This window comes from Patagioenas fasciata, chromosome 3 (assembly GCF_037038585.1).
Source record: "Patagioenas fasciata isolate bPatFas1 chromosome 3, bPatFas1.hap1, whole genome shotgun sequence".
Taxonomy (NCBI): domain Eukaryota; kingdom Metazoa; phylum Chordata; class Aves; order Columbiformes; family Columbidae; genus Patagioenas; species Patagioenas fasciata.
Window position 1 is genome coordinate 67,037,003 of NC_092522.1, and position 21,746 is coordinate 67,058,748.

General features: G+C 37.1%; 1 protein-coding gene across 17 annotated transcripts in view; it reads right to left on the reverse strand.

The window, feature by feature from the left end:
• The window catches only part of EYA4 (EYA transcriptional coactivator and phosphatase 4), a 153,781-nt gene that overhangs the window by 123,823 nt on the left and 8,212 nt on the right, over positions 1 to 21,746 (reverse strand). For all 17 annotated transcript variants that reach the window (XM_071806539.1, XM_071806536.1, XM_071806532.1 and 14 more), the window contains one exon: positions 10,832 to 10,932. In XM_071806539.1, coding sequence (XP_071662640.1) covers positions 10,832 to 10,864 — 33 coding nt within the window. In that variant the 5' untranslated portion in view covers positions 10,865 to 10,932. The remainder of the gene's footprint in view (positions 1 to 10,831; positions 10,933 to 21,746) is intronic.

Genomic DNA, 21,746 nt, shown 5'->3' on the forward strand with positions numbered 1-21,746 from the left:
TCTCCTGTCTTTTTTAAGTGCTCACATAATCTTTTTGCACAATAGGTCTGCTTGACACCCTACTGATAGGATTTCCACAACTGGTGAATTTTACAGTTGCATCACCCAAAAATAATTACTTTGGGATCAGGCTATATATATGTATTCAGTTTTTCTAGTAAAAAAATAAAAACATGAAAAGGTTTACTACAGCTGCATGGCTACAAAATGTATAAAATGCCAGTATTCTAACTAATACTAAATCTTCTTCTATCAATACACAGGCATTTAGACATAAAGCAGGTCTGTAGACTTTACAAACCTATCAACTGCAGACAAATAAGTCACTTCTTCAAACCTATTATATTAGGCAGGATGTCCTGTCAGGCAATTATTCAGAGTCTTACTTATCACAGCTCAACACCAGGACTTTCAACAGAACTCTTTCTAAGGTTAATGTCCAAAACAGAAGACATTCAACAGCATCAGAAAAGCTGCTGAAGTGTACCATAGGCATATTCTAAAAAGACAGTTTAAACTACATGAACTTTAGAGACTTTCAGTAAACAGTTCAGGATAAGTCAGCTAATGTCAGCTAATTCTACCCTGTCTAAATTAAAATTAGATATTACTTCAACCTTGAAAGTTCAGGCCAATGTTGACTCTTTGGGGAAATCTTATCAGTATGTGTTTGCTTTTGTCAAAATTAAGTACTATTGAAGTCTATTGCTAACAAGAAAGAACTGAAGAGTTTATGAACGACCAACCAATGACACATCACATAACTGCCCTTGGTCCTACAAATACTATTTCCTGTGCTGCTAATTTCAGTTTGCAGTTATCTCCAGATTAAATTTAGCATCTTGCAAGAAAATTGTAAACATTTCCTTCAATTAATTAATTAAACTCTGGATTCATTGATTTTAAAGCAAGTAATGCACGAAACTCAGTATGGTATCAATTGTTTGGATGCCTATCATTTTCACTTGTGATGTCCTGAAGAGTATGGTTTAAATTGTCATTTACTCCATTTATTAATTAGCACATAAATGAATTTACTTTGAAGTAATAAACTTCAAATATGAGGCCCTTTTCACCTTCAAAGCTGTGGGAGAAGGGAATAAAATTATTTTCATTTTTATAAGTCTTCTAGATACAGGTGTCACATTGCAGAGGCTACAGGTTAATCCTTTTATAAAGAAGTACTGGAAACTGTGAAAACTCGTTATCAAAGCTATTCAACTTGGGCAACGAATTTGAGAACATGATGGACAAGCAGTTAGATAACAGGCTAAAGAGTAGAATGTCCAGATGTTTGTAGCCCATCAAAGCTCTAGCACCACTCCAAGAACCAATACAACCACATAGAAGAGATTGTACAGAGAAAGAAATAAACAAATACAGGCCTTAAAGATTATTTAGCATAAACTGAACATGTGAATATGGTAATTACTGGCACTTGAGCATAGTCCAAGTAATTAATCACTTGAAAAGTAGATAAGTAATGGAACACAATAACCAGCAGCTCAATGTATGACCCAGCATACAAGAAACTGATTAAATGTATATAAAGGGAAACCATGGTGGGGTATAAGCTCTAGAACAGTTAGACCCCTGCATATAGGATCTGCTTGAGAGTACCCAGCATTCACTCTTTCCATCTGCTGCACATCCCTGATAACAGAGACTCCTGTGTCCAATGCAGTGAAGGCTGAGTGAATCTGGCTCCTGAAATAAGATTAAAAGCATCCTCGAACAGCCCGCGGTGACGAGCAAGTAAGCAAGTGAAGTTCAAACACCCATAATGGGTCAGAGTCTCTCAATAACTGCCAGGCTGTTTAAATAAATGCAATTAATAGTGGTTAATAGAAAACACAGGATAACATGACAACTAACGCTTAAGTACAGAACGCAGTGCTCCCTCTGATGGTAAAACCCACTGAAAAGGACATAAACACTCCACAAATTTCATTTCCAAATTATTTTAACTTAATTGTTTTGAAAATCATCATACTATCACATTTAATTCATATCTGAAATAAAATAAGGCGAAAAGGTGGAGAGGAAACAGCAGCCCATTCCACTCAAGCAAATGCCTGAGCTGCTGGGAGGCAACATGCTGCGCCCAAGGCACAGGCTACTGGGAGAATTTTAATAGTAGAGTAAGAATCTTTCAATGGGCAGAAAAAAGAGCAAACAGAGGTTTTTCTAACTGCTTGAGAGCCACTATGGGAATCACCATTTAGTGAAGAAGTTCTTTCTCACACTTAATCCTGCCCAGGCTGAAAAACGCACAAATCGTGTTTACTCAGAGTCAGTAAGAAGAATTCCTAAAAACAGTTTAAGCACACATTACTCACTGCTAATTTCTGAACTACAATAATAGCTTGACTTTTTAAAGAAGGAATTTAGCATCTACACTGCTGTGTCCAGAAACATGAGGTTCCCAAGCTGTAGGTGTTTACTACATGAATACATTCCCAGGTCACACCCCAACACATTTTACTACAGAGCCATGAGGGAAGGGGACTGAGTGACGAAGTCAAACTTGAAAAACCTGTGCTCATTTTTTCACAGTATTTCTAACTCAAGTAAGAAAACCACTCTTTTTCTTTTCAGAAATGAGGTTTGCTTTAGCTCTTTCCCTTATATACTTGGACTGAATCACATAAACAAAAATTCCATGTGGCACAGAATCAAAGACTGAAAATTTAAAGCCAAAGATGGATTCACAGAATCAGGAACAACTAAAGATTTGCACGATACATTTTTTTTTTCATGACAGAAATCCCATTAGTCACTGCTTCCACTAAAAAAAAAAAAAAAACAAACAACAAAAAAACCACAACTCCTTGAAAGCAAAAATCAGGATCAGTTAATATTCATTCCTCTATATTTAGCCTAAGATTCAGATTTAACATTTCAGCTCCATATTACCTTATCAAATTATATCATATATGCCTCAAAAATTCTATGTCCAGTATTTCCCAGACCAGAGCCTGTGGGGGCTGAGGATGGGAGGCAGAACAAGAGAAGGAACCAGAGAAGCATTAGGGATCAAAATGCACTTTTCTTCCAGGTCTTCTGAATCAGAGACACTGTCCCAAGTACCTTCCCTCTACCTCATTTGCTAGTCGGATGTAAAGCAAAGAGCATACTGAAAATACAGATGAGAATCCCAACTTGCATATCCTTGAGCTTAGCAATGAGCAAGTGCACGATGCCTGAAGGATTCCAAGGATAAAAACATGGCATTTATTCCCCATTTTGAAATCTGTTTAGCAGCAGATTTTCCTCCTTTTGATGCTACCAAATTGTAACTTTATTAGGTGCTTTTACATAGAAAAAAGTAAACTCCCCACATACTCGCCATTATCATTAAAAAGTATGTCACTGGGTACTGGAAAGTAGTGTCTTACAGACTTCTTTCAGACATCAGTCAGGAAAGCCACACAGCATACTGAACACACTAAAACTATGACACTGCTAATATATATATAATACCATAATATGCTGGGCCTTGTTACACTGCTATTTTTTTTCTTGTTAAACAATGAAAAAATATTATTGTAATGTTGCTATTTACTGTAAAGATTTGGGATTTTTTTTTCCAGTGCATCCCAGTGACAATTCATGTTATAAACAACATCTGACCACAAGATTGGTCAGATCTCTGTATACAGCTTTTTCTTTCACTACAGGAAAGCACATTAAACTTCTCAGATTAGAATTTATATCAGTCTCAAACATAAAAAGAAACATCTTATCTACTCATTTCCCAGATACAGCTTTATCATCTAGTAGTGTTAGTAAAAGAACACACTTGCATCAACCAGCAAATCCTACTGCATTTGAGACTCAGGCTTATCCAAAGGTCCCTGTGAAACCACTGGACTTCCCTCCATCCCCCCCTTTTTTTCCCTTTTTTTTTTTTGGCTTCAGGCAGTGCACCTGGAAAATGAGAAAACTTTTTTATTCCACTGAAACACAAAACCTGTATTATAGGTAGCCTAGGTTTTCCATGATAAGTAAATTTTTTGTAAAATCTTTCTATTTCAGGTACAGGTTCTCAAACACTACAGGACCATACATCTTCTCAGAGTATTTCTCAGTCTTGTTGTTAGGTGACAAATTACAAACACTTAGTTTATTAGTGGCTCTGTTCAACAACATTCTGGTCTGGTTTTGCCTTAAATATAATGAAAACAGTGTCAGAATGCAGTTAACATATATACACAAAAAAGGAGAAAGAGATGACAAACTAGGTCTGTTGCCACATTTAAGAAAAGGCTTGTTCAGCCAGCTCTGGTCTTGGCTGAAATAAACTTAGTTTCTCACCTAGAATTTGCCCTTACAAGAGAATCTGAGTGTCTCTCAGCTGCAATGCTGCTTCCCATTTGGGTTATTTGACCTCTTGGACCAAAGCACGATCACTGCTGAAGCCCAAGTGCTGGGATGCTGCAAAACACACTACAGAAACAGTATTCTCATCTGTCATCAGGTGTTGCTTTTAGGAGCAGAGGATGAACCAATATTAAATTATTTTAAAAATTAATAAATCATAAAATAAGCAATGCAAGTTTTATTTGTTTCTTCAACGGGATCCTCTGGGACAAGTTCTGCCTTAAGTTATATTAAGACAAAACTATTTCCATTCACTCTAGCCATAACATTTCAAGACTCTTAATGTTTTCTCCTCTAAGCTGCTGAAGATTGAAGTTAATACAAAAGAGCACACGGACATGACTGTGGTTTAATGGGTCTGCATGTGCTCAATGTGTTTAAGACAGACTTTATAAAATACGAAAAGAGATTCTTCATTTAGTGTCATTTTTTTATTTAAGAATGTAACAGTTCTCCCTGTCATTCTTCTGTTTTTTAATAGGAGTTGACTTGCAAGTCAACCACTCAGTATCTGAGTGGTTGACTCAGATACTCAGACACTCAGAGAAAAGTTACCACAGGGAGAAGAAAGAAACCATGACTGTTATGTGATGCTGAACAAATATTAGCCATAGCCACAAATCATTCAGAAGTATTTGCTAATAAAATATTTCTGAATTTATTGCTTTTATTTTGTACAGTATTTGCAAGTCTTTTCCAGAAAAGTATTTAAGCACATGCCTAACTTAAAGCACATGAGAAATGCCATTGATTTCAGTGGGCTTAATCACATCCCTTAAGTCTCACACATTCTTAAGCACACCACTGCACCTGGACCTTTTACAATAACTAGATGAGAATAAACTAAATATATGTTCAGTGTAATTCATACTTGTCACAAAACTCTGACCCCTTTTTACTGAAGAAAGTGGTATTTCTGGACATATTAACATCACCTAGACACTGCGAAAATCAGAAGCTTAAGCTGACGTACAACCACTATCCTAACGAAATTATTATATTTTCATAAGTTAAAATACAATCTTAAATTAATTTAAAAGTATAGAATTTATAAACTGGGCATTTCAAATGCTGGAACAAGTATCGTACCTTACAAGCAAAATTCAACTGTAGAGGTTGAAGTGTGCCTGTCAGAATCTGATGATTTAATATAAAGAAGCACCATTTATAGGGAGAGGCAATACCTTTTATTAGACTGGCTCATATCTTCAAAATTTTGTGTATACATGCACGTATATAAACCTTTTCTTAGTTGAATAAGCCCTTGTTGAAGCTCCAAAGTAGGTCTAAATTGGCTCAGTTATAGTATCAGGCCTTGAAAATAAGGTTTTATACCTTTTTTTTTTTTCCAGTGGTATTCTCTGTCATAATATAATAGAAGTCAGATCTTATATCTCTATAGCATCAGAGGTATAACATCACTATCAACAGAGAATTCCATGCTTCAGGAACCCAAGAGCCCTCTGTGTAGAACAGAAATACACCTTGGAAAAGACATGCTGATCTTTTACTTCAACTGACTTCAAGTTACAGCATTTTTCTTCAATAATTATTTTTAGTTAAATACAAATAATCACTTATTAAGGCAACTAGATTTTGCTTGCTAAAGCCATAATTTCTTCAGAAGGTAATGGTTTACTGATATTAAATATAGTTCATGGCTTCTGTAACAGTGAAATATTTGTGCATACAGACAGCATTTCATGACCAGAAGCTAGCCTAGATAACTTCCAGAGATCTCTTTCAACCAACATCGCTAATTTGACAAGATGAATTGCCCGTAATATTCCAAGTCCTACAAATATTGATATCATGGAGATAAGAACCACAACTTGCTATGCTGCGAGACAGAAGTCTTCTAAAATAGGACTGATACATAAAACTCAGTAAAAGATTTTAAACTATTTTTCATTTCGCTGCAATGAGCTTCAGCCAAAGTTCCCAGGGCACAAGCAGCCTGCCTGCCCTGGAGGGGGGAAGACAAAATGCAACAGAGAAGCAGCTACAGCTGAAAACTGATCTGCTATGGGATCACATCTGACACCTTCACATATTAAAACAAGACAAAAACGGGGAAACAACACTGTCCAAAAAGGTTGCCAGGGATTGTCCAGCTGCAAGTAGGGCATAAATGCAAGTAACAGATATGACAGCATGTATAATCTGATAAAAAACGAATAACTTACCCAGGGGACAATGGGGATGATTGTCCAAATGTCACAAAAATGAAAACCTGTTCGTTCAGGTTTAGCCTCACATCTGCTAGTGTCCTGTCCTACAGTACTGCAATCTATTGTTTGATTCTAGGTTAAAATGAAGTAATCTAAATATGCACGCTGTTATATAAAAGCGCCAGGGGATGAAATTACACCACTTTCTAATAAGGCCCTTTGAAATCCTAAACTAGCATGTTAGCAGCCAAATTATTTTTCTTCTACTAATACAGTTTGAACAGCAAATAATGAATAAAAGAAGATAAAATAAAGACTGTAAAACTTCTGTAGTTCTCAAAACCTTATGTTTGTTTGCTACACCAAGGCACAATAGAGGACTCTTCAGGTGCTAAATATATATCATTTTATTAACCATCTCCAAAACCAGTCTTAAAAAAATTTTATCTCTCGATTGTTACATTATTCATAAATACAAGATCTCTAAAGTATCCTTCTCTTCCATTTCAGAACGAAATAGAATTTTTAACATGCAGCTTTTGAAAAAGTTATTTCTAGTTAAGATTTAGTAAGAATCAGCATATTCATTTTGAACTATGGCAGTAACATGAAACCTAATGTGTTTCATTATATCATTATATCTTCTACTTTTTTTATTCAGTGTGTATAAAGTCTATGGCAATTACGGTTATCAAAACTACATTTTTACCTAGCTACAGCTGTCCACGTAAAACCAATCTACGTGGCTTTAAGTATTTTTTTACTTGACAAGTAGCAGCCTGCACATGTTGACAGATATCACACCAGAAAATAAAAAGGACTGCCTGGTTATTTTCTTACGTCTGTGAAGTACACGTGCTACTTTTTTCTTCTGTTTCTTTCAGAATACTCATAAATTTCCTTGCTATGCACGATGTACGAACATATTCTGAATCTGAACTGGGAAAGAAAGAGAGAGTGGTGAGCTCTTTAGGACACAACTCCCCCACCCCAGAGGAAACAGCTCCACTGATGAGCCCCAGCCCAGCCCGCTCCATGCAGCTGCAGGAACTCCTGGATCTCAGCTGCACCTGATGGATCCTGGCTCTCCTCTGTGTCAGGCAGTAACTTGAATAATTTTCCCACTGAACTTCAAAATACAGTTATTTACCTATGCAGTTGTGTGCAAAGACAGGGAAATCAAAGTATAATAAACTCCACTCTGATTCAGACTCCTTGGATCACTGTACAATCTAGATTAAGACTAGATTCCCCCACCTCTGCAACATGGAACAGGGAGTGAGAAGCAAAGGAAAGGCTCTATGGTACAACAAGCAGGTAAAGAGACTGACTGCTGGCCAGCTGGTGCATAAGGATTTAATCTAGTGGAGGCAAGGAATTTACCACAAATAAAACCAGGGAAAATAAACAAACTAGCAACATAATGCAATAAAAGGTGTATATATTATATCTAATCAAGCTGCGTCTCAGAAAACACAGCAGTTGCTCAACTCAGTCAAATGCAATTCTTTAGAGGCTCAGAGAACAGAGATGCACTTAGATTTCTGAAGCAGCATGTGGTCATGCAGTCACTGCTTGGAGACAAAAGAGGAAGAGTTTATTTCTTATATAACAACAGGGATGCTGTGGAACTGCTCGTAACTGTGACCATATGAGCTTCACCTAACTGTGATATAGTTTAAGGACAGGAATCACCGAAACAAAAGTTTCTGATTAGTATATTGGAAAAGAAGACACACTAAACAATAAAAACTCAAGTTAGAACAATAGTAGGGATCTCAGGATTATGGAGAAGACTGTCTTAATAAAAGCTACACTACAGTCCATCATACTCCAGGAGGATGACCTACTTGCAAAAATTAGCATAATTGCTTTTCTTTAAATAAAACTTGAAAATTAACTTTGTTAACTAACCCAAGTAAATATGCCTGGCCTTTTTTCCCAGGAATGAAAGGCTTTTAACAGACTGTCCATGGAAATCAATTAAATAAAGGAATACCTCTATTCAGAAAACTCGTCTGTCTATCAAACATACCATCCAACAACAAGTACCTTCTAACCCATCTCAGTTGCAGCGACAGGCAGTCTTTCAAATAACCAAGGACTAGAACATTTGGGGCAAGGTGCCAGCACAAGTTTGAGCACAGGTCTTGCATTCATGCTTATTCACACAACGTAATACACTTAGAGCAGCGGCTGGATCCATAGGGTCCTTGAATTTCATTATCTAAATCTTATGCACCTATCTCCCAAAGAGGAATCCTGAAGCCAGAATGAAGTACCTAGGCTCCTTGAACATGTCAAGAACAAGGAATCCTGCATGATGAGCAGAAACTGCCTAGACCTAATCAGTACAAAACATATTAACCACAAAACATCAAGGCAGTACAAGCAGAAAGGATATAGGATATACATCTGATACTTTCCTGGAGCTTAAACCACCAAAGCCTCGGCTAGTGAACATCCCATTCTAGCTGGGATCTCTAACCCACAGACCTGCCCTGCACCTTTTAAAGAAATTAAGGTTCAGTATTTGCTCGAAGCAGATGGGCCTCATATCACAATTCCTTTTCCCAGGACCGTGCCCAACACCTAGGTGAGATCTTAGGGTGGGTACACACCTGGATGCAGGGACTGATGAAAGTGGAGTCTTCCCACCCATTAGGTTGAAGTTCTGACACTGTTCAGCGAAGATCAAGAAGAATAAACTCATCTTGAATCACAGTTTTCTGTGACACTAACAATAGTTATCCTATCACCATATATAACTTAGCAGAGATTTCACCTTGATTTGTCATCTGCAAGACCGTTCTCACATATTAGCACAAAGCTATGTAGTAACTATGAAAAATACTAAAGAAATTAGACTACAATAAGGTAGTAAAGTGGCTACTAAAGTATGCATTTATCAAGCATCCAGTGGTGCAAAAACATTTTAATTACTATGAAAACGTATTTTTGTACTAAGCTCAACTGGCTCATCTATATCCTACTAGTAACTGTACTATGTATACTGCAAAGAATAATTGTTTCCCAGACTATGAGAGAATAACTTCTGCTTAATCTTTTTTGACCTTTATAAAACTTTATTAAAACATGAAGCCATGTAGCTTTTACATGCTCTGAAGTTTTGCTTGGGAACAGTTTAAATACCTAAATACATGCAGCTGCCCAAAGCAGTGCCACCATGGTGACTTAAGACGCTGTTAAGACTTTCCAGTTCTGTGCCATATTAAATCAGCAATAAAACTGTAGTCCAAGATAAAGTCTCAGACAGGAGCTATCCAGCCAGGAGCAAAGTACACCTTATTAAACAAAATTACTGAGATTTTAAAAATACATGCAAGTTCTTCCCAGTTCCTTGCACTTGTGTTACTTATAAAAGTCTCTGCTTTAAAAAAATATATTAAAACTAGTTTATTACATGGATAACCTCTTTCACCATGTCAGAAATAGAAATATGGAGTCCCTTTATTGACCTTTAGTGCACTGAGCCCAAGCTGAGACGCATGGGGATCACAGTGCTTCCAAAATCTGCCAGTGCTGTGACCAGTGGAAACCAAGATCTTAAAGCAAAGCCAATACTCTGGATGGCAAGTCCAGCTGACATTAAATTTCATCAGAGCATGCTGCCTCCTCAGAACTGCAGCCTGATGGTAAGGAAGTCTAGAGACCACGTCCTTAAAGGAAAGGAAAAATTAGAAAGGAAAAAGGAGAAGAAATGTCCACCCTGCTTTTCCGAGTTACTTCACTGATGAGACCAGGGAAATATCCCTCTGACATAGGACAGGAAGATACACTGCCAGATCTCACAGGCCCTTGAAATCCAGGAGAGTCCTGAAACAATTCATGTACATCATCTGCCACAGTCTGACCATCTGACATTTCTTGTTCATGGTTTTGGTAACTCTTGCTTTGGCAAAACTGACAGACCACTATAGATGCACATTTTGATATAATTATTTGAACAAGGCAAACCACTGTGCAAGGTTTTAACATTTTATTCTTCCAGTGTACCTTAATTATATCCATCAGGCCTCCAACGGTTCTAGTTCTGTAAAATCCTATGTAACTGTGAAGTTTTACCTTCAACCGGTTAAAAAAAGTACATTAAACGCACTCATTTCATGTATGAACTAAGAAAAAGTTTGAATCTAAAAGCTCAGAAGCTTTTCCCAGATCTTACTATAATTCTCAAATCCAAAGTAAAATCCCTTCAGACACACCTTGAACAGAGGTCAATTTATTCCATTCAGTTTAGCAACACTTGTACTTACTGACTGTTCACTTAGATCCTGAGAGTCTTCCATGGAGGTTGTTCACCTTTCGTTTCCTCCACAAGCAAAATTATCTTCCCTTCAATCTACAGCTCAGTAACCTAAATTAAAAAGAAGATAAAAAAATAACATTAGTCTGTTGGCCACACCTTTCAGGCAAATCTGCAATAAACAAATGCCCTGAGGCTGTGGTTTCACTAAAATCTACAGTAAAGTTCCCATTGACCTCTCTGAAGCCTAGTTCCATATAAAATATTTCAACCCCTCCAGTATTATTTCATTATTTCATTTCTTTCATCTAAGATACACTAACAGAAACAGGAACACACTTAAGTAGGAGTTCTTCCACTCCTGCAAGAAAAAACAGTTATGAAAACAAACTAATAAAATAGCTAGTATGTTTCATACAGGCAGTTGTTTGTTTAAGTAGACAATAAAAGATAGCCCTTGGGAGAACATATTAGAAAGAGAATTATGGAACACTGAACAAAACTGCTTAATACACACTTAATGATAACCCCTTAGTCATTAAGTGTCTGGCAGAAAAAGGTTATTATGCAATTATCAGCAAGAAGTCCCCTCTCTAAGGTCCATTAAATTCCTTTAGGATTAAATAAAATACACAAAGTGGTTATAACAAGCAGCTCCCTACAAAGTGTTAAATGACAGACATTACCCTAATTATCTGCTGTGTCTATACCTTCTCTCATAGGGTGAGTCACTCTCATCAAATATTGAGACCTTCAGTAGGACAATCCTATTTTCTAAGAGTTATGCATACAAATGATTACGGTAAACTTAACTATAAAGCCACACAATTATGTTGCAATCTCTATTCTCAGAAAAGAACCACTTTGCATAATTTAGTGCCAGGGATATTTCATATATACAGTGATCACAACATTATTAATCAAAGCTAGCGTTACATTTAAAAGAAAACAAAATATATAACAGCATGTAAGCACATAAATTAAGGAACCCAAAAACTTGGATTTGTTTATCAACAAGGCATCTCAGGAACGCATTACCTGGGAGTATGCCAAATAATATAAACATATCATGGATCTTTGTTTTAAATTTTGACCAGCACGCACTTACACCTTATGCTACCTTCAACCTGCATAAACATAAACGTTACTTACCTGAGATTAAACAATATATAGATCTGTTGGTACTTGCAAAACATTTGAAAGGAACCGGAGCTACAAGCCCTTGCACTCATGTATCCCCACACACCACCTTATGCTGCCCTATAGATACCTCTTCTCTTAGTCTCAAGTGTCTCTTGCCATACCTCTGTTTACTCCACAAAACTTAGAATTTCCTTGTGTTTCATATTAGGTATTTCCTAGAACACACACACACATGCACCTTTGCAGCCCCGGTCTACTTTCTTTCCACTCTCACCTTTATTTCCACTCTTTCCTGCCACCACCTCTTACACCCTCCTGTTCTCTTTCTCTCTTCTTTGAGATTCAAAAACATTTTCATTCGCATTTCATTAATTTTTGCCATGATGTTACATAAGGAGAAGACCAATTGCAAGCAAATCATGTTGCATGTATTTTACCTTCTCAGAAAGCTAAAAATAATTCCTATTTTTCAAAATGGCTTCAAGTCTCCCCTCGGTTTCAGAGAGATCCCAGGCATCAACATCTTCACCCATGATGCTTTCACCAATACAGTTTCCACCTCCCATGGTTTTTCAGTCAATGTGGAGCCCACCCCCTTGAGTTTGCAAAAATCTTCTGCAAACTTTATCCAATTGAGACAAAAGGGGAATAGAAAGGCTACAGGCAAATTTCAGAGAGGAGCCTACCAAGAGCAATAGGTATTTTGAGAGAAAGCAGCTCTACACAGCATCTCCTGAGGCAGCCCCTGCCAAAGAAGGCAATTCTGAACACAAAGATGAATTTTCACAACCGATCCTAAAAAATTCCATGAACAACTTGAACACAAAATCTGCTTTAACTTAATTAAGAGTTTGAAGTGTGTGCATGTTATTGCGTTAGTAAGATTGTCTGTGGAAAGAAACAGTCAGGCACTCAGTAGTAAAACACAAAATTTGAAACAAAACTTTTTACTCGTTTCTAAGTTTACTGAGTGCAAGTCAGTACCTGGCTTGCATTTAAATATTAAGTTTTCTCATTCTCTTTATCAGTCACTGAGGATGACATCCCTCACATTCTGTGTGAAACTTAACAACTCAACAACAGAGCAATACCATAACAGACACTCATATTCTTGTTTCTTTCTATATAGATCATGATCTTAATCAAAGCACACTGAAATCAATACGCGAATGTCACATTTTTCCCTAAAAAATAAAGTGTATCAATATTTTAAATACATTCTGACTATGTAAGTCCAACAGGAGTTTTGCTATTAAGAACTGCTTATGATTCATCCAGAACACATGTGTTGTGTCCCAAAATTCAGGTGGATGTATCCACTGGAATGCATAATTAAATAAGCCACCTTCTAAGAAAGACTGACGTTCTTGAATTTTTGAACTTACTTTACTGAATTGCAAAACAAAACCAAGCTTGTTTAATCTTTGCAGAAAAACACAATGTGTTAAATACATCCTTTGCACGAACATGCTGTATTATAACAGTTTCTAGGGCTCTGTTGTTCATCTTCACACTGCCTCAAAATTTGAATACTCTTACTGGAAATGGAGCTTTTTTAAATAAAATTCAGAATTAATATTTTATCTATATTCTACTTATCAACAGCTAAATCCTGCTACATTTTGAGCCCAGTTAAAGCAGCTGATTATAACCAACTGCTAACACAATGATTCTTATAATGGCAGTTACGCCAACTGCACTTAGACCAAATCCTTTAGGGTTTAGTTTTATAAATTTGTAAAAGAGGAGAAAAACCATTAGAGAAGTCAGTGATTTAAATAGGACCAACATTACTCCCTAATAAAGATATAAAATTAAAGGATAATAGTAACCTCGTGCTGTTTTATGAGGCCATAATCCAGTTACCAATTCAACCTTGTAGTTTATCCCATTAAGAGAACCAGATTAAAAACAGAGGGAGGGAGGGCAGTCTTATCCCTATTATATTGCAAGTGTTTCTAACTGGGTTTAAATATTTTTTAAAACTGTTGTTAAAAGTCTTAAACTCACAGACAAGCCAGAATGAAGAAAAATGCCTGTTTCTGCTCTTGATCCAGTCCTTGCAGATGTGGCTTTAAAACTGATGAAGTGTTTTATGCTCCCAGATAAAAATTTTACCTTTCTAAGAAATGTCTTAATTAGGAGGATTCCTGACTTTCCTCATCAACAAATGCATTCAAATCTAATTTTTTATTTATTTATTTTTATTTCGGGGAATAAAACACTTCATCAAATTTAAACTGCAACTTCCAGGACTTGACTATGAGGAGAAACATGTGTTTCCTCCCAGAGATACATCCACAAGTTAAAAAAAAGTAAAAAACTACTGCTCTGTAAATGACTGAAAATACAAGACAGCAAGGACACGATCTCTTGCCTTGTAATGATTTCTTCTGAAAATCAGGATTGCAACAAATAAAGAACTGACTGAGGCAGTTTCGTTTTTTATGGGATGTCTAATAAGATCCCGCGCTACAACTTTCATAAGCTCTGACCAGAATGTGAAGCTTGGTTCACAGGTAAAAAACAGCCTTAAAGCACTTGACATTTTTCAAGAGTGTTTCAGAAGTTGCTTCAGGCCCTCTAGTCAATCAGATAGAGAGATGGAGCTCCAAGAAAAACGCACCATCTGGAAGAGGAGCTTGGCGATCAGCAAAATTATCCTCCCTTTCACTTTGACCCAAAAACTGAGGGAGAAGGTCCTGTCTTGGTCCACTAGGAGTTGCTCCTCTTAAATGAAATTATTGGAGGGGGATAGTCCTCACTTTCCACCACATCATTTTTTTTGACATAATAATCCCCTTGAGCACATTGTCAGGTTCTTTTTATTCTTTTTCAACTGAAGAACACCTACTACTGTTGAGGTTATATCATAGTGATATTCTTGTAGTATAGTACAGGAGCAGCATGATCCTAGTCAAATTTACTACATTGTTTTTACATTTTAAAATGTGTTGATAAGAAGCCTAGACAATAAACAGAAAGGATACTGCTGTGGTTAACATAACTAGCTCACAGACAGAAAGAAGAAATCATTTTTCTCACAGCCACAGGTTGAGAGTCAAAATGTTAAGTGAGAAGCAGTCACAAATAGAACAATTTCTCATTTTCTAGTGCTCTGCTTCAAAAACCTGTGATAGTAGAAGTACTTAGTGCTTATAACTGCAACTACATGTATGCAGGACATGCAGCAGTATGATGCCAACAAATGAGCTGGGGTCCGAACTCCCACAGCCCCAGGCAAGGCTCTGCCTGGGTCTGGGCTGTTCCCACAGAGCAGCCGAGGAGTGAAGCACATTCAAGGCATGAAAGGTTATGCAAGGCAGGTAATGAGAATCCCTGCAAGGAACTCTAGTGCATATGCACCGCAATCTCACTAAATGAGATGATTTCATGCTAGTTGTTTCCCATGAAACTCATTTATTTGAAGGAACCAAAGAGAGATTACAGGCAACAACAAAAAGGCACCACCTAACACTCAATCATTTCTTACTTAGGAAAACATTCTTCTAGTTCTCTGCACGCATATCACCTGTAGTCTAATGTGAAAAAGATAAAATATAACCCAAAGTAGAAGAAAAGGAAACCAAATGCTGATTTATTAAAATTGTAACTTAGCCTATATCTACAATCAGAAACTGTATTTTGGGCAGTAAAAACATACAGCTTTCTCAGTCCCTACTAGTATCACATTTGGAAAAGAAGTAAGATCCACACCCCAGAAGACGAATGAGATGCACTTTTTTTCTTCAAAGCTCAAGTGAAACTATCAGCAGACAAGTCAATAAGAAAAAAAATGTTAATTTAACACTTTTAAAATAAAATTATAACCATAGGGCTTTCTAGAAACCTCACATCACTGTCCTTGTTTTTGTAGAAAAAGAAGACATATCAAACTTTCTTATCTTTTGTTGTAAGGCAAAATGAAAATTCAGCTCTTCACATAATCTCAGAAAAGCTATTACTTGATACAATGTTCGTGGTTAATTACTTTTAGCTTTATAGTCTTTTGTGTTTTCTTTTATACAAGCGGTGTGTTTTCTTGAAAGGAGTGTCAAGCATAATATAAATAATTCTTTAATGGAAAAAACCCATAAGAAACATTATCATCTATATCTAACTTCAAGGAAGAGCAAATGACTAATAGATTTTAAATACAATAAACATAACAAACAGTTAAAAAGGCAAGTAAGCCATCCTGACAGTATGACCTAGTCAGGTATTTAGGCTTAGCTGAGGTAATTGCTCTCCAGCTCTTGATATTAAGGTAAGTGAATGAGCTTCCTAAAAAACTCATATTGCATTTTGGAAACAAATCTTGCTCCACAGTCTAGAGAATTAAGGGAAATACGGAATGTCCATCTTTACCTTCCTCCTTCTCTAATACCTTTTTTTTCCTCAGAGCCTCATCTCTAGAGGGTTAGATATGACTCTCTTCCAATCAGTTTGGTTTCAGTCCACTTTCAGCTTGATGAAGGTGAGAATTTTACCCTTAGAGAAGTTTTAGAGCTTTCTGGAACCCTTCATAGCACATGCAGGACCCCCTTCTCCATCTATTAGTGACCTCCAAAATGCTGAGCTCCTTCCTTACCCAGAGCCCTTGTTCTGTAGCTGCAAGGACAGCATGCCGTGCCATGCCATCCACAGCTTGATTTGGCTCTCAGCATGTCCAGAAGGCCCTGGTGGGGTAAAAAACATCTGTGCTGGGTTTTGTGTTCTGCTGAGCATCTGCCAACATCAATTTGCATTTGCAGACAGATTGCTTAAATAGAGAAAATACATTATTCCTTATTTTGGATTATCATAGCTATTCTAGGAGTTCATAAAACAACGCACAGAACTTGGCTAGGCTTCTGAGCGCAGACGAATTTCCTGCCTACTACAACCATGCACACTGCCCTGCTACTCGTGTACAGGGAAGGAATACAGGAGGAATTTCCAGGATATGCTGAAAGTAAGTGGACCCAGCCTCTTCCTCTATAAATGAGAGCTCTCCCTGTCACAGCAAAATGTGTGGGTGATGGCATCCCAGTAAGACAGAAAGGGCTGAGCAGGGCACCCTTCAGGACCTGACCAGCACTCTCATCCCAGCCCGATATCTGGCATGGATGTGCCTAACAACATGCAAATATTTGAACTGGGTATACAGTATATATTCTAACATATATACTGGCTATACAATATGTATTCTAATGTATACAGAAACCATGCTTCTGAAACAAATAAGCTTCAAGGTGCAATGTCAGGAGTTACTAGCACCAAAAAAAAAAAAAAAGGCAAACAAAAAATAAACAAAAACAAACAAACGAACAAACAAAACCCCCACAACCCTACAAATTAAAAATAAAATCCTGGTATTCCATAATCCCTGGTATTCCATCATCAGAACACTGATAACCCCAAAGCTCAGACTGACAGAGGATTTAGGGTCTGCCTGTTCTTCTTGCGGGAGGTGACAGTGTTTGTTCCTGGTACCACAACTCAGCCATTTCCACATCTCGAGACAATAGAGTTATCCATACTGGGTTATCATGCATGTTAAGAACAGGGAACAGGTATTTAACAGCCATCAGGCACTTATAGGTCTGTGCTCATCTGTTTTCCTTTTACTTTCTCTCTCCCTTTAGAAATTATGCATCTCTAATTGGGACATAATTTGTTACTTCTAACTTCCTCTCTAAGCATGTGAATTCATGCCAGACATTAAATAGAGCAATCAAAACAGACACAGTTCATGCAACCAAACTCTAATTCACTGAAAACCTCTCAAAATTCATGTCAAATAATCAGCTTTCATGCCAGTCACCACACATCTGTTACACACAGTCTTGAAAATTCTGCATGGCCTTTGGTGAACACTTATATAATCATTAGTTTAGTGTAGTTTGCTTCCTGGAACTGAGGTTCCTGAAGGTTGGCATTGCTTGTGTGGTATTTGTGGACATTTTGTTCAAGAAAAATTAGATTATATTCCCACTCTGCATCAGGTACTTCTACCTACGTCACACCACTGTAAAACCAAAACATTTTATACCAGTCAAAAGCAGGCATCAAGACAAAAAAGCAGAGCAACACACACCGTGAGGTCTCTGCATCAGTTCGGTACACAAAACAGGTAAGGAACAGAAAGGGTCTGTGGGGAGAGATCTGACTGCTGTCCCATCATCATCATACAATAAAACAAGTGGGAAAACAGCAAAGCAGGAATACTTCTTGACAAATGGTAAACAACTGGAAACACTGTATCATTACTTTAAGTAAAATAATACTTGAGTGCAGCATTTCTCTCTCCTGTTAAACTGGGTACCAATTTTACTCAAATATGGCTAAAACTGACTCCCCTGCTCTGCCTGCCACTCCCATCCCATACCCATGCAAAAAATAAGAAAGATTAACTTCAAGAATTTCAGAGTACAGATTTATAATCTCAGCAACTGCTCCCTTAGCCTACCATTGCAAAATATACCATGAAAATGCCGAGATGGAAACCAGAGCTGGAAATCCACTCATGCCTGGGGGCTTCCCAACTGCGAGAGACCTCTTCACTCATGCTTCAATAAGGCATGCAGTGAGACAGACCACTTCTGACTCATTCCAAATTAGTCAATTACAGATTATTTCAAATAGGAAATGCTGAGGCTGTTTCTGGTCTGGGTTTGTAAACAAATCTAATCTAGAATACCACTGTGTTCCCTGAAAAATAAAGGAAAATCGATTTGGAAAAAAAAATTAAATGTAGCATTTTCAAACTCATGATTGATCAAACCTACACAATCCTTACCAAAGAGAAAGCCAGTTCCCAGGGGAAATAAAAAAAAAAAAAGTAATGCAAAGGTGCCACATCTAGGAGCACACTCTGTTATAATTTCAATAAATTTTTTTCTTTTATTTTCCTATTAGGTGGCCATTTAAATGTTTTGAACAACTAGGTTTTTTTAGGGGGAAGGATTTTGTTTTTATGACACAAAATATTTTGGTTCATTTCTCAGACACTTTCCCTCTCTTTTTTTTGTAGAAAATACCTGAAAACAAACCAAATAAAACATTTCAGTTCTTTATAAACAAGCCACTGAAAGCAGAAAGAAAAGGCTGTGCTTGGTTAGACAAAATATTTAAAGAGACACTGTCAATTTGAAAATATTAATTATTTATTATTTTATATCCCCAAAATTACATGTCAAATTTACCTTTCACACATTAAAAAAAAAAAAAATCTTGTGACACAAAAATAGCATAAGGTAACAACAGAGGTTATTTCTAAAACAGAAACCCTACTTATCATTTTAGAATTTGGGAGAACATTAAAATGAGCACACCTTTCAGGTAAAAGTAAGCAGTAGTTTTACAAGGCTGGATAAATTACCTCAAGGAATCCAATTGCATGTTCAAATGAAAGCCGTGACAGCGTAGTATCTATACGTCCCATTTGTTTTAAAAAGCCATGCCACCTTCAAGAGTGTATTCAGCGGTATAAGCATGCAAGGACAGTTACTGAAGAAGTCGAAGTAATAGCCAAGATTCCTAGAAATGTCCTGATGAAGGAGGAAGCTCGCAGCTTGCCCTTCCCTTTCAGCTGTCAGCGTCATTGCCTACTCTGGCCGGCAGCTGCCACTCCTGGGACTGCAAGTGTGTCACATAAAGTTGTTCAGTGGAGTATTTTGAAATTCCAGAAAGAAATATAAAAGTGAAGCCACCAAAAATAAATCTGGGTGCTTTGGTTCTGTTTTGGTAGGAGAAATGCAACCTTTTCCTTAATTAAAGTTGACCATAATGTCTAAATATTACATTTGGGAAGGTGTTCCATTCGCAAGAAATAGCTGAACAACAGGAAACAAAAAATGTGAATGCAAAACTGTTTCAGAATAAGGAACTCCTGATGGCACCAGCACACAGCTCAGGTGGTTTCTGACAGAATGCAAGGACAATTATCACTCATCAAACCTAACACTGATGCACCACAGCTGTCAAGCTAAACTGAAACCATCAGAACACAATTAATGAAAAGCAGCAACATTCCTAGGTGCCACCTTTGTCCAGCACAAAGAAAATGCTAAACCAAATATTAGAAGTGCTGTGTAGTCTACATTTTTTATGCTGCTGATCCCTACACAAGCTATCTGCACTTATTTCGGTTCCAGGCCCATCTGCAGTCCCGATAAGCATCTGAAATGCCATGAAGTCCGTGGAACTGCTCGTCATCTCACAAGCCAGCCTCTTTTGCTCAAAGCCAGCACTATGAGTACTACAGAAAGTAATTGTGAAAAACACATCTTCTCAGATTTTAATCAAACAAATCTTTTGACACCAGATCATTTACCAGATTTCCTTTTCCCCACTTAGATATTTATTAGCTGTGATCACACTATGTTACTTTCTCCTTTGGTAAACTAAAATCTCCTCATTGCCTGGACAACATGTTTTCCAATTGTTTAATTATTCCTCTAGTCTTTTATCTGCAATTTCTATTTTTCCAGCTTCCTTTATAAAGCTAAAAGAGGGTACGGTTTTCCATTAGTAGCTGCACTCACACTATATAGACAGGTAATGTAACCTCTCTTACTCTGCCTAGTACTTTTTAAAAAGAATTACTATTCCTTTTTTGGGTATGATACCATCGTAGTCATTTGCTGTGGACTTCAGTTGTTTTTTTTAGAGCTTGTACTGAAGCACATACTGTTTGCTTGTTCTCAGTTTACTGAATGAGCCAGACTCCTCTTAGCAATCTGCTTTCTTCATGATTTAATCTTCCTGCAAATTTTGTAGTAGCAGTACTGTAGGCATTACAGTCTAATGACAGAAGTACAAGAAAGTCAAAGACCTCTTTTATTAGGTCAGCCATTGATATAATCAAAGGTACTACTTCTTGTAGAATTTACTCATCTTTGTGTTACAGGTAAAATAATAAATAGGTTTTGATTTGATGACCACCCCCTGAAAGATTCTGTGTAATAGTGTCCTCTTTAAAGATTAATTAATAAGTATTTTTGAAATCTATGCTTTAGTTTGCTGTTTAATTCATTTAATGTGTGCCAAGTTGATTTTGTATCCTTTGAGTTTATTAATCAAAAATTTATGCCAGCTCAGAACTCTTACAGAACTTTATTACATCACTACTCTTATCTCTAGAAATCAAACTTGTACTGACATAAAAAATAACATAGCTAGTTTGGCATGCTCGACTCTTCATAAACCCATGATGTGGTATATCATGTATATTTTAGTGTTATATGGGAACAACATACAACAGACATTTGGAACATGATAGCATGTAAGTTAATACTTTGTGACAGAGGAGACTTAATAAAAAATAGTTGCTATAAATTAGGCACTTGTCTACAGTGACAGCAAAGTAGTGGCCTCTTTTGAGAAATTATTCCACTTCTTTCCCCAGGAACAGTGGCAATAGGATGCAGCCTACGACAACTGCCACAGCTCTCAGTCATGATGTTCTCTTTCTAATGGAGTTATGCTCTGCCTGTCCCCTGTGAGCCCAGCTTTGGGACAGCAGTGCACACATCTGGAGAAGTTCTAGCATCTGTTATCATACCTGAACTCCTCCCTTCCTTTACAAACATCACAGCTGTGCTCTCCAAAGGTACCAAAACTTCCCCTATTGTTTTAATCTGCACATATATCTGCAAATTATTTGCAGCAACTTTAGTTTTAGTTTATAAAAAAACACATCAACAAAACCTTTTGGTTAAATATCAAGGGATCATTTTTGTAGACAATGTTTTCGTTCCGAAAAATTCCATCTATCCCGCAGACTTGACCCCGCGCTT